The 13687-nt window shown below is 46.7% G+C and overlaps 1 protein-coding gene across 1 annotated transcript; it reads right to left on the bottom strand.

Annotated features, from left to right (window-relative positions):
• Positions 1 to 12895: 12895 nt before the first annotated feature.
• Positions 12896 to 13366, bottom strand: SCP2D1 (SCP2 sterol binding domain containing 1; the record flags this gene model as incomplete). Its single annotated transcript, XM_080716129.1, has 1 exon — positions 12896 to 13366. One exon carries the CDS (start codon positions 13364 to 13366, stop codon positions 12896 to 12898), a length of 471 nt encoding a protein of 156 aa, XP_080572255.1.
• Positions 13367 to 13687: the final 321 nt, after the last annotated feature.

The raw sequence follows: 13687 nt of genomic DNA, 5'->3' as shown, positions 1-13687 counted from the left end.
GAGCTTGGGAGGCTGAGACAGGAGGATCGCACAGGTTTGAAGCCAGCTTCAGCTACTTAGGGTCTCAGCAACTTAATGAGACCCTGTTTCCAAATAAAGTACAAATAGGTCTGGGAGTATAACCCAGAAGTAGAAAAGCCCAAGGGTTCCACCCCCAGTACTACAAAAAAAAAAAAAAAAAAAAAAAAGAGTACCAGAGTCCTGTGTTGGGTACTTTGAATTTTTTATAAATAATTCATGACAAAATATAAGAGCCAATAAGTTTCTCTCAACTAGATGTTTAGGGTTAAACAGACCTGTCTTCAAGTCCTGACTCCATCTGGACCTTGTATGCTTGGGCAAGATACTTGTCTTCCCTAAGTGACCCAGTAGGCAGAGAAAATATCTACTGTGGCTGGACGCTATCCAGAGAAACCCAGAGTTTTTTTCCCCCAAACAATAATTTGCTACATGGCAGTTGTATTTATTAGAGCGATATTATCCTAAGGATCTCATGCAAATACAAGTTAATATAGGTCAAGACCAACACTATTCACATCAAGGATAGTGGGTTTTCTCTTTACCACCCAAGAGAAGCCCGGCCTGGCCTGACATGGAAGCTTCTACACAGCTCAGGAATCAGCGTGTCTTAATGGCTTTAAAGTTAAGCAATTTCTCAACAATCTTTAATTTTTTTGGTGTTCTATTTTATATTTGGGGCTTAAAAAGAGACTTTGCCATTATTTTATATTAAGCTATTTTAGAATCCCATAGTCGCCAGGCGTGGTGGTGCACACTTGTAATCCCTGCGCTTGGGAGGCAGAGACAGGAGGATCGCACTTGGTCGGAGCCAGCCTTGCTGGCTTAAGAGACCCTGTTTCCAAATAAAAAAATATAAAATAGGTCTGGGAGTGTAGCCTGGAAGTAGAAGGGCTTCCAGGAACCCCAGTACTACCAAAAAATAATAATAATAATAAATAAAGAATCCCATAGTCAAATGCACATAGAAAATAACCACAACTGTATATAATTTTTTTTTTGCAGTACTGGGGAATGAACCCAGGGCATTCTACCTCTGAGTTACACCCCAGTCCTATTTTTTATTTCTTATTTTAAAAAAGGGTTCACTAAGTAGCTGAGGCTGCCCAAGACCCTGCAATCCTCCTGTCTCAGCCGCCCAAGTACTGTGATTACAAGCATGCACCACAATGTCTGACTTGTATATAACATTTTTAAATGGACACTGAATTGATGATTATGGTAAAAAAAAAAAAAAACACCAGATGTGGTTAGTCTATCTTGCACCTGATTTGTGGATTAGCACAGTACTTTAATGTAATAGTTCTATGTGTTGGAAGTGGGAGGAGCACCTCCGTCTTTCTGAGCCTAAAGCCTCTGTGGATCTCCACCCTTCTGGTGGAAATATGAGATATTTCAGGAGTGATAATAGCAAAAAATAAGGTGACAAATGGTGAGCCCTGAGCGCTGTGCCAAGAAAATGTGCCTCAAATGCCACGTCTTGCTATTACCACTGAGCTGACCCAACCTTTCTCAAATACCTCAAGTACGGATCACTTTTTAGAATATACGTACCCAACAGGGCATGGTGGTGCACGCTTGTAATCCCATTACTTGGGAGATCACTGGTTTGCAGCCAACCTCAGCTACTTAGTGAGGCCCTCTGTAACTTAGTGAGACTCTGTTTCAAAATAAAGAATAAAAAAAGGGCTGGGGGTGGAGCTTGCAGGTTAGAATGCCCCTGGGTTCTATCCCTAGTACATATATATATATATATATATATATATATATATATCTTAATATATATTATATATATGTATATTTTAATATATATTTTACATATATAACATATTTTACATATACATGTATATTTTTACATATATATAACATATATGTTCTTACATACATATGTATGTAACCAAGGGAAACAGCAGTCAGCTAGACTCATTCCATATTGTGGAGGTGAAGACGAGCCCATTGAAGAGGCAAGAAGGGTGTCATCGATCGCATAAGCCATAGAACCAGGATGCCACCCAATTCTCCGATCCCCCACGCGGTTCCTACAGTCCATGCCACAGCCTGAGCACGCGTGCTGCTTGCTGTCTGGCCACATATGTATGACCACGTCAGCTTTTTATCACTGTGACCAAAACATCTAGAGGAAGAAAGGTTTATTTTGGCTCCCAGTGTCAGAAGATCCCGTCCATGGTAGGCTTGGCCCCGTTGCTATGGGCTCGTGGTGGGTCAGAGTGTCATGGTGAAGAGGATGTGGTGGAGCAACGCTGCCCACTTCATGGTGGCCAGGAAGTAGAGAGAGAGAAGAAAGGGCTGGAACAACATGCGCCCTTCCAGGGAACACCCCAGGCGACCTACTACCTGCCATCAAATTATCAACCCATCAGCCAGCTAATCTGTTGATGAGGTCAGAACCCATGACCCAATCATTTGCCCAAGGCCCCGCCTCTTGACATCACTATGCTAGGAACCGAGACTCCAGCACCAGCCTTCAGAGGACGCGTCATGTGCAGACCATGGCAATGGCCTCGGGATCCCTCCAGACTTGGATAAAACGTGGCCCCACCAGGAGACCCAAGGGGCTGGCTCCTCTTCTCTGCTCGACTCTCTCTCCTCTTGTGTCTCTTTGGGGACCCGTTGATTGTTGTTTGGGTGAACACTGAGATGAATCCCTGAGTGGGATTCTAGCGGGAACTCCTGGAGCAGGGTCTTGGGTTTAGGTGTCTCATCACCGCCCGTCAGTGATGTCACAGAGCCGCCTCCATCATGATGACCACCATCAGGGCTTGGAGGAATTTAGGGCCATAGATTTCAAAGTGGAGAAAAGGGCATAAGTTGTTCTCCACAATTCCCGCTTTAAGGTCTTTGGACCCAAGTTTGAAGACTGCCATCACCCACCCCAGCCTTCCCTTGCAGAGCAGGACAGAGCTAGGCTGGCGTTCAGAACTTCACAGGTGTTTCCTGGCCTCAGATCTGGTGAGGATGACCACCGAAGCTTCCCTCTCGTCTAGAAGGCCATGATTGGCTGGCCCTTGCAGCTGTCTGAGCCTTTTCTCATTATCCACCACTGACCTTCATTTTCCAGCCCCACTCGCCTCCTCTTGGGTTCCTGGAAGCCATCGTGCTCTGCCAGTCACAGGGCATTTGTGCATGCTGTCTCACTGCCTCGTCTCTCCTGATCTCATCTCTGCCCCATCTCTACTTAGCTTCCTCTCCTTCCTCTGATCTCATTCCTCAAGAAGTCTGGGCGAGGACCCAGCCCATGTGGAACCCCTGAACTATCCCTTGTGGGCCCTTATTGCACTGTGTGACTAGGACCCACACCGGAAGCCCCTGCGGGCCAGAGGTGTCCCCTGGGCTCATCATCGTATCCTTTGCACACATCACAAACAGAAGGGGTAAACTAGAGAGCAGGCACTTGGTAATTATCATGGAGTGAATGAACTAATGCTCAGAGGCTGGTGACTCAATGGTTGTCCCCTTTCCTCTTGCAAAAAGCAGGATTCCAAAGGAACGGGGTGGCCACCAGTGAGGACTTCATACCTCCAGACTCCTCCTCAAATTCCCTCGAATGTGGCACCCTTGGAAAACCCCACTGTCTCAGTAGAGCTCAGGCTTCAGAAGAAAAACCACACAGGCCCTTCCCACAGCGGGCCCCAATCCTGCTCTGTGGTCCTTTGGGATCTCAAATGAAAACCTCCCTCAGCTGATAAGCTAAGAGGCCACTTTGCCTAAAAAAATAAAAATAAAAAATGTAAGAATGTTCAGCGTTGCTCTTTTCCTTACTTGTGAAGAGCAAGAGAAAGTGCATGGCCCCACACCCTGCTGGCTAAAGTTCCCATCTGTTTGTGTCATTCTGAAGCCATGTGACCATCTCCAGGAGAAGCTAGCGTTACCCCCACTTAACCTCCCCAGGCTGCAACACAAAATCAAAAGTCACTTCAACGAGATGACGCACTTTCTGATTGGTTTGGGGAAAACCTTCCTTCAATAGTCAATAGTGTTCCAGGGGCTGCCAGGCAGGACCGTGGGACTAACCATCATCCATCGGCCCCGTGAGCCAGAAAGCCCTTCACCACACCAGTTCCCTCGGTCCCTCACGTCCCCCCACCTCTGAGGGCACTTGGGCTCCCCCTATCCCGGCCACGAGCCTGTGGGAATGGCTCCCAAGAGCCTCTTACAAGACCATGGCCCAGGCCACCTATAAATCTCATCCTGGGCCTTGGGAGCCTCCAGCTGTTTTTCCAAGAGTTAACTAAACATCTACTTAATTACACTGCTGGGCTATATAAATATTGTGCTCCACAAAATGGTACAAAGCAGATATTTTTAGGAGACCACAGATGTTTCTTGTGATTAGCCAAGTCACAGGTCTGGAAGAATTTTCTTTCCCCCTAAGAAAAGCAGCTGAGGATCCTGGACAGTCACCGAGGGTGCTTTCTCGAGTGTTTCGGCTCACGCGCTTGGTTTGCATGTCCACGGCTTGCTTCAGACAGACTCTCCCTGCCTCCTCGACCCCGTAGCTTTAAGAGTTCCCCTCTGAAACCCAGTAAGTGACATCCAAAGTCCACGATCACAGAGCAGGTCACAGGCCAAATGAATCAGAGGCCAAAGCCCAGCACAGGCTCTTTCCGCCTCCAGACTCGCCTTCCCTCTGCCTCTCACCACACACACTCAGGAAACACACGCAGGCAAGAAACGCTGGGGTCGCTGTCGCTGAAAACTCGGACAGGACACTAACAAACATGAGGTGACAGAATGAGACCCCCAGTCACTCCGGCACACAAGAAGGTGTACCGCAGCACGGCCTGACGTCACCCCCAGGCCCCGGCACGGTAGTAAGGACCAATGTCCCAGAAGGCTGAGCGGAAGGAGCCCACGCGACAGAGTGCGCACCGCATGGGGCCACTTGTAGAAAAGACAAAACCAGGCAAAGCCAGGATCTATGATGCTGAAAGCCAAATAGCGCTCCAGACACGGTAGCTATGCCTGTAATCCCAGTACCTACGAGACTGCGACCAGGAGGATTGCAGGTTTGAGAACAGCCTCCGCAATTTAGCAAGACCCTCAGCAACCTAGCAAGACTGTTTGAAAATAAGAAATAAACAGGGCTGGGGATGTAGCTCAAAGGTAGAAGTCCCCTGACTGTAGTCAGTCCCCAGCACTAAAGAAGTAAAAGTTAAATGGTGATTACCCTTTTAACTTGCCAGAGGAGGGTGTGAGTGGAACTTCCTGGGATGCTGATCACATCCTATTTCCGAAGCCAGCTCCGCTGGCTTCGTGAGTGTGTTTTGTTGGAGAAAGTATATTAATCTTCAATAAAAAGTTTATTTAAAAAACAAATAAAAGCAACTCACCAGAAATCCCCAGCTACGCAATGGCCAAAGGATGGCGAGGTCCCAGGAAATCTCTGCATGTGCTGCCCTGCAAATCGGAGGCCTGCTGTCAGGAGCTAGAACTCAGTACTTGCTAGGGTTCTCCTCTGAGCCTCGCCGTCACTGTCTTTCAGCTGCTGGAGGGCTTTCCCCAATACTTGGCGCCCCCCCTTCCTGCATGTAAGGCAGACACCCCCCAAAAAAGCCACACAATTAACAACCCCTTCCCCAGGAGCAGCCCTCAAGTAATGACGATGAAATTGCTTTTAAAGTTCTTGAACTTCCTTTTTCCTTGATGAGAGAACTCTGTGGAGTGTTCTATGCCAGCTCCCTGAGGTGCCCTGTAGGACTGAGCTCCAGCTGCCCACAACTACGCCCTGCTCAAAAATAGACCTCGTATCACCCGCTCTCTCTTCCTGTCTCGCCCCCCCGCAAAGGTATTTCCTAGAATCATCTTCCAAACCAACAGCTGGCACTCAAGTCTTAGCCCTAGCATCTGCTTCTGGAGCATCAGAATCAGGCAGGCCCTTGTCTTGGTCCATTTTCTGTTGCTATCTCTGAAAACCACAGACTAAGAGATTTACGCAGAATAAAGGTTTGTTTGGTTCATAGTTCTGAAGTTGGGGATGTTCAGATCAGAAGACCACATCTTGAGGTTCTTCTTGCTGGTGAGGATTCTGCAGCCTTAAGGTGGTGTGTGGCAGCATCTGGTGAGAGAGTGAGCTCACCAGAGGGAATAGCAAAGTAAGTCCTTCCAAAGAACATTTATCTGCAAGCAGAGACCTTATGGCCCAATTGCCTCTCAAAGTCCCGCCTGGTCCCACCTTTAAATATCACGTGCCGGAGTGTAAGTCTCAACATGAGTTACAATGAGGACATTCAAAGCATTGCACCCATTCTTGGAGAGGTATTTCCTAACCACTCAGGCCCTTTTAGCCACACATCTCTTTTCTCTGAAGTTGCTTGGCTATTGATTTGGTGTTTACTATCCAAAAGCTCCAGGAAAGGAGAAATCTCAGCTGGATTGCCACCAGCACCTAGAGCCAAGAATGAGTTCAAGAAAGTTGAATAACAAGTATGACAAAGGAGAAACAAGTCTATCTGTCAGAGCACTCAGAAGTCAGAGAAGGATTTGACCAATTGGGACCAGTCCTGACCTTATAAACAACATGTGAATTTCAGATTAATACAAGCCCTCACAAGAAGAAGTACTCTTTCAGACATAATGGATGCTCAATACATATTTGTTAGATGGATGGATGAATTGATCACCCGGTCAATGAACAGATGGACTCTAGCAATTAAAGACAAAGAATCCCAAATCAACCCTAACATAAAGCCCATAGAACAAAATACGCTGCCCTCAAGACTGGTATCCTCCTGGATCTCGTGTCTAAACAATGTGAATGGAACCACTGTGGTAGCTGCAGCAGCTCTGCTTCCCTATTTCTTGTTTGAGAGTGGGAAAATGGCTACAAGAGAGGGGATGCCCTAATAGTGGCCCCAAGCACCAGAATCTCAGTATAGTCAACATGCAGGCAAGGATACCTCAAAGTGTCTCACAGGAAAAGCATGTGGATCACGCCCCATACCTCCTGGGGCATGACACACATCTAACCTGTTCAGAGGTAAAAGGCAGCATCCCTCGGGAGCTAGTGCAAGATCTTCCCCTCATTTCTAGCCTAGATGTGCCTTTTACTTTTCTGAGCCTCAAGTCCTTGCTGCCTGCCTTGCTTCCCGCGATGTGCCATCTTCTCGGATGAAGGAAAGGACTGCAGTCACCACTGCGCCCTGGTGCCAGCACAGGGCTTGGCACAGGGAAGACACACCAGCAGCGTTTGCTTAGTGGATCGTCTATGTGACTGGTGAACAGGTGACTGTTTACTTCAGGATTCTCACCGCTGCGACTGAATAAACCTAAAGCAGCAACTTGGAGGAAGGAGAACGCTTCCGTCAGTCCTGGAGTTTGCTCAGGGTTCTGGAGGTTTCAGAGGTTCCGTCCAGGTTAGGCTGGGTTACAACTGCAGAGCTTTGTGTTAGAACTGGAGAGCAGAGAGACAGGGAGCAAGTGCTTTGATCTCACATCATGGAATCTGGAAGCAAGAGAGCACGCAAGGGAAGAAAGGACCACACATAACCCCAAGGCCACACCCCCAGGGACCCTCCTTAGCAACCAAGCCCTGCTCCAACATGTCCTGCTCCTACCTAGTCTCTGTGAGAGCTAGGGAGACATTCTAAACCCAAATAATAGCAGTGAGCTTTCAGCTACAGTTTACACTAGTTTCTGGCAGCACCCAGGCTGTGCACGGCAAGCCCCCCAAGTGCACTGCATCAGTCCCACAAGTCCCTCGGAGGCTGAAAACAGATGAGGAAGAGCTATTTTCGGAGGCTGCCCAGCACACCAGCTGGCACACACATGCCTCTGAGTGTTCCCTGGAAGGAGCCCTTCACCCCAGCACTGAGAGTCCACGTTCACCACCTGGGCTTGATTTCCTTTCTCCTACCTCTCAGCAGGAAAGCTGACAAGTGTGAGTTTCATTAACACACACATAAAACTGAAAAAAATAGAGGATAGAGACAGTTTCCCAGGAGCATCCTATGCCTCTAACAAAAACATGATAAAAATCCATCAGAATAGATTTTCTATCCTTCCCATTGTTTTGGTCAGCATTCTCACCACTATATCTAAAACACCTGACCACCACAACTTAGAGGAAAGAAGATGTACTTGTTTACAGTTCTGGAGATTTCAGGGGTTCAACCCATGTATTATCCCCAAGGCCACATGCCCAGGGACCCCTCCTCAGCAACCAAGCCCCACCTCCAACATGGCTGCCTTGTCTACGACATGAGTACAGGGATCGCTCTGAATCTAAACTGTAACATCTGCTTCAGACAAAGAAATGGAATATTCCTGGCTATGGAGGTACATGAGAACCTGTGAGCGGATCCAGCTGCATGCCTCACTTTCCCTACCCCACTTTCCACACATCCCAGAAACAGCTGATTCTGTAGATGTTTTTCCTGCTTTAGAACTAGGGTTCCCTGAGATCAGGCAAACCCTGGGGACTCATAAAGGAAGGACTCGGTTCCTGGCAGAGTATTCCCAGCATCCTCCAACTGGGGGTGCATCACAACAGAGCACTCTGTTGGGCCTTGGACAGTGGGATCCCAAGAGGACAGAAGAGTCAGGAGAAGCAATGGTTCAGCTATCCCTGACCTTCAGCCTTCTCTTCCCTGTTGGCTGACATCCATCCCTATCCCAAGCCCTAGTTCCTGGGGCACTGAGGATTAGGAAATACAAGGAAAGTAAATAATCTTACTTCCAAGGAATAGGGGTTCATTTTGAGTCCTTCACTTATAAATCAATCCCATGTGGAATTTTTTCTAAAATATGTGGGCAAATGTGAGCTGAGTTTCCACTGGACAAGTCAGGCCAACCTCTGCCCTTTGGGGATTGGGAGGGCATTCTTTGAAGGAAGGATCTGTTTGCCACCTTCTGGAATAAGTCAAAATGCCAAATGGGAAATAGCATCTGTAGTTAGCTTCCAATCCTGTTTAAAAAACAACAACAACAACAAAGACAAAAAGCAGTGAAGGAAGGGCTGGACCTGGACAATGCACATCGTGTATCTTGGTGCCTATGTGTACGCAGCTGGAAGTAAACAAGACATTGGCAGTTACAGGTGCCCTCCAAGAAAAAATGGGTAAAGTGGGGAAGAAGTATGGAGAACTGAATTTTCTTTTTTGTTCTTTTGTGCTATTTTGGTGAAAGGTCCCTGGAACAGAGCAGGAGAACTTGAAATGGGGAGCCAGTGAAAGTCCACACACACAGACAGGTGCCTTTCCTCTCATTCAAAAGACACAGGAGCCCACATCTATGGAAAGCCCAACTCAGCCAGGGAGTGTGACAGGCATGTTCTAACCAAGCTCCTAGGCAACCAGCTTGACCTTGTGAGGACCACAGACCCCTTTACAGATGAGGGAACTGGGTTAAGAAGCAGTTCAATAATTGCCTATGGTGGTGCAGATGTAAAATGGTGGCTCTGGGCTCAAAACTACAGTTTAGATTCCAAAATCTGGGTCATTGCAGCTACCTCATGGGGCGTCCCAGCATTGGGTATGTTGTTTCTTTTAATTGCAAAGGTGGTTTGCTATGATGTTTCCCAAGGCCTAGGCTTCTCTCAGATGATGATTAACCAGCATTTTATTGGCTAACCAGCTTCTTCTGCTTATTCAAGCCTCTGCCCATCCATCAGTCCTGCTCCCTCCATGGTAGCCACCCCATCTCCTTGCCTGCTTACTTGAAGCTCAGTCTCTCCTTTTCTCAGTTCCAAACTCCCAAGAAAGGAATCTAGTTGGTACAGGTCGTGTGTGTGTGTGTGTGTGTGTGTGTGTGTGTGTGTGTGTGTGTCCTATGTCAGAATGGGTCATAGATCAGATGCCAACCCAGACATAACCCAAGGTAACCTCTCCCTCCCAGCTCTTCTCTACTCTGTTTCTAGGCAACCATTATCTCAGGGCCAGTCAAGTCAACAGAGGCTATGATGGACCTCGATGATGGGTCTGCTCATGGTGTGAGCAAGACCTCTGGCTGGCAGGAGCTTGGGAAAGCCATTTACCCCGGGGGGCTGAGCACAGCCGCATTCCAAGCACGTGCCCACCACACATAACTCTTGAACATGGCTCCAGTGGACGTAGCCTGGACCTGCTGAGCCAAGTCCTTGTAGCAAGACCATAGTCAGGTAGAGGCCTCTGAGGAGCCACAGCCAAGGCCTCTGTGTTGGGCCATGCCAAGGATATCACCCAGTCCTTGAGTTTGTTACCCTCGTTAGGACAGAAGCCAGGAAACATATCGATTCTCCACTTATGGCCCTTTGCAATTTCTTAACATAGGATAGAGCATCAACTGGACAAATGGAATTTCTTTCCCACAGAGGAGATGATATGTTGTTAGCAGAAAGCCCTCCCTTTGCCTCGTTCTAGTGTGGAGAGTGTAGGCAGGCCTCTGCAGAGCCTCCGAGTCAATCAGGGATCGGAAAACTGCCCTACGGTGAGGTCAGGGGGCTCGTTTTGCTGAAGGAACTCATTTTAGATCTGTGCATCCTCTTCAGGTATACAACCACACAGTCGTCATTTTGAGGAGGCTGGCAGCTTATAAAGGCAGCTTTATTAGCTTATATTGACATGATAAACCATGTGTGTATATATAAAGTGTACAATTTGATGTTCTAACCTATACATATACCAGTAAACCATTGCCACAATCAAGAAAATGAATCATCATCCCAAGTTTCCTCATGACCACTTGTGACTCCCTCCTATCCTTCCCCACTCCTCATGACCCTGTCTCTTGGCAACCACTGGTCTCTTCTCTGTCCCGTTTTCTTTTTCTAGTATTTTCTAAATAGGTTCATGCAGTATCTACTTGATTTTCTCTGACCTCTTTCACTTGACATAATTATTTTGACAAAATTATTTTTGGATAATTATTGTTAATTATTCATCCATTTTGTTCTGTATACACCCATAATTCATTACTTTGTTGTTGTTGTTGCTGCTAAGTGGTGCTCCGTGACCTGACATACCAGAATTTGTGTCTCCATTCACCTACTAAATGTTTGGCTTATTTCCAGGCTGAGACTATCACAAACACAACTGCCATGAATATTCACATGCAGGTTTTTTCACTTGTACATTTCTTTTGCCTTGAGAAAATACCTGAGAACAGAATAACTCAATCGTTGGTGCATATTCTGGCTTGAACATGTTCCCCAAAAGATCGCGTGTTAGAAATCCCCAAATTTATGTTAATAGTGTTTGGAAGCAGGGCTGTTAGGAAATAGAGTTAGATGAAGTCCTAAGGGAGGGGTCCCCACGAGGGCACTGACGGCTTTATAAGAAGAGGAAGAGAGATCCACGCTAGTTCACTTGCTGTGTCTCACCATGTGATGTCCTCCATTGGGTTGTGATGAGGCAACAAGGCCCCCAGCAAAGGCCAATCAGATGCCAGCACCATGGTCTTAGACTTCCCAACCTTCCAAACCATGAGCCAAGTAAACTTCCATTCTTATAAAGTTCCCAGTCTAAGGTATTTTATTATAGCAACAGAAAATAGACTAAAGAAGAGGTATGTGTTTGAGTACCACAGTTTTGACACAACTTCCCTGTAGGCTTCAGCGTGTTCACAATGTATATATTTAGCCTGCAAGATAAGAGCGTGTGAGCCAATGACACACAACACCCATTAAAAAGTCACATCAGCTGCTGGTTTCATTCCAATCCTCCTAGACAGAGCGAAGAGCTCTCCCAGCAGGGAAAATGCCCCCTGGATAAACTTTGATTTTGTAAAATATTCAATGCACAAACTCCCAACAGTACCAACACTTGAGAACTGGCTCACACCGGGCTATGTAATCTGTCTCCAGTAGATGCTTTAAATAAGGGCAACATCTCATTGGCCCAGAACAGAATATCCGTGGTCAATATGGAAAGATTCATATGAAGTAGGACATCTGAGAATTTGCTGCCAATGTGCCTTCTTCCTGGCCCAGACCTACTGAGAAAAGTTATGAGATGGGGCATGCTCCAGTTTAAGAACCACTGGCCTGGAACATCATTCAAGCCCAGCTTTCCTTCTATTGCCTGGGTTCCACCCACAGAGCTGTCCAGTCGTCACCACCACCACCAAGCCCTGATTCTCATGTCAAAGTGCCATCATGAAAGTGACCCATGCACACCCATGTTTAAGCAGAGTAACTCACAATACTCAAATAATAGAACCAACCTAGATGTTTGACAGCAGATGAATGGATAAAGAAAATGTGGTATATGTACAACAAATTTTACTCAACTATAAATATGAAGATAGCACTAACAACTACTAGCACAAGTAGAAAGGGAGGAGAGGGAGAGCAGGGGGGGATTAGGAGGGAACCACGCCAAGAGACGTCGTGGATCACTTTGACTCTCACTAGGACGTATAATTATACTGCACTAATAAAAATATTTTAAAAGAGAGCAAAGTAAATATTTCACATGTTAAAAGTTACTGTCTTAAATAGAAAGTTCTATGAATAATTTTTTAAATGCCCTTACAGAACCAAGTTAATATAGACTGTAGACATACACAATGATGATTATCATTTCTTTTCCCAAAGCACCAAACTCTATCAAAAGAAAATTCTTAATAACTCAATCATTGGAGCATTTAAACTCATCCATCACAATCACCCATTCTTTTAAAATGTGGCTTTTACCCTGGCAGTGGAGGTAAGAAAAGAAAAAGACAGAGATGCTAGAGGAGGCACTCTGACACTCTTTACTGCTCCAGAACCCCACTGAAAATGGACATACACATCAGCAGGAAAATTAATTAAACATGGATAGGAAGAATTTGAGTAAAAATATTGGATACTTTTCACTTTAATCTTCTGCTTAAGCATGATTTCCACTTGACATTATAATCAGAGAGGAGTTTTGATCTTTTCCTTGGAAGTGTTGCATGCTTAGAATTTAGCCCAGTCTTTGAAAACTCTCTCCAGCTTCTGGCCAAGCAGAACTTTGCCACTCACTTTGAACTTGCCAGCCAGGAAAGCCTTCTGCGGGTTCATTTTGCCCAAAACTAACTCCATAAAGACAGACTCTGGGATTGTGAAGACTGTGTCTGCTGGGAGCCTGGCAGGTCCTGAATACATATCCCCAGTGCCACTCTTCAGGTCAATGGTCCACTGCAAAGCGGTCTTCCCATCCTTGGTGATGTCCAGCTGAAAAACGGCATTGACTTTCTTCACCAGCTGGGCCCCCACTTCTTTGATGTGATGGCTGATGTCCTCGAACACCGGGAGGCTCTGAAATTCTGACGGGTCCAGAGGGTGTGGCACAGCAGGTTCCCGGGCTGAACCCAGAGCCTTGAACTGGCCCGCCTGAGGTCCATCCCCTGCTTTGATCTTAGGCTGATGATCAATTCTCTTCCACATCGTACTCTGCTGGTCCTCGTGACCTTGCTGTCTGGCCTCTGAGCAGCTGTGGCCAAGATTAATACCCACAGCTCAGATTGTGACATCAAAGGTAAAGCCCAGGCAGGCGCTAAGGCTGCTTTGTAACCTGCAGTCTTATTGGTCAAACAGTTCCTAAAATATGACATGGGGTGCGAGTTCAGACAAGCCATTGTGAAGCAGGTACACACGTACACACCTCAGGCCAACTAGGCCTGGTGGTGCCACAAGCCGGATGCCTGGAGCCTTCGGTGGGGAAGGGGGATATGGCGACGTGAACTCTGTCTTTCCAACTCAGGTGTC

The sequence above is a fragment of the Muscardinus avellanarius genome, assembly GCF_963383645.1.
Source record: "Muscardinus avellanarius genome assembly, chromosome: 19".
NCBI classification, from domain to species: Eukaryota; Metazoa; Chordata; class Mammalia; order Rodentia; family Gliridae; genus Muscardinus; species Muscardinus avellanarius.
Note: the sequence above shows the minus strand (reverse complement) of the source record. Positions and strands in the feature narration are given on the sequence as shown.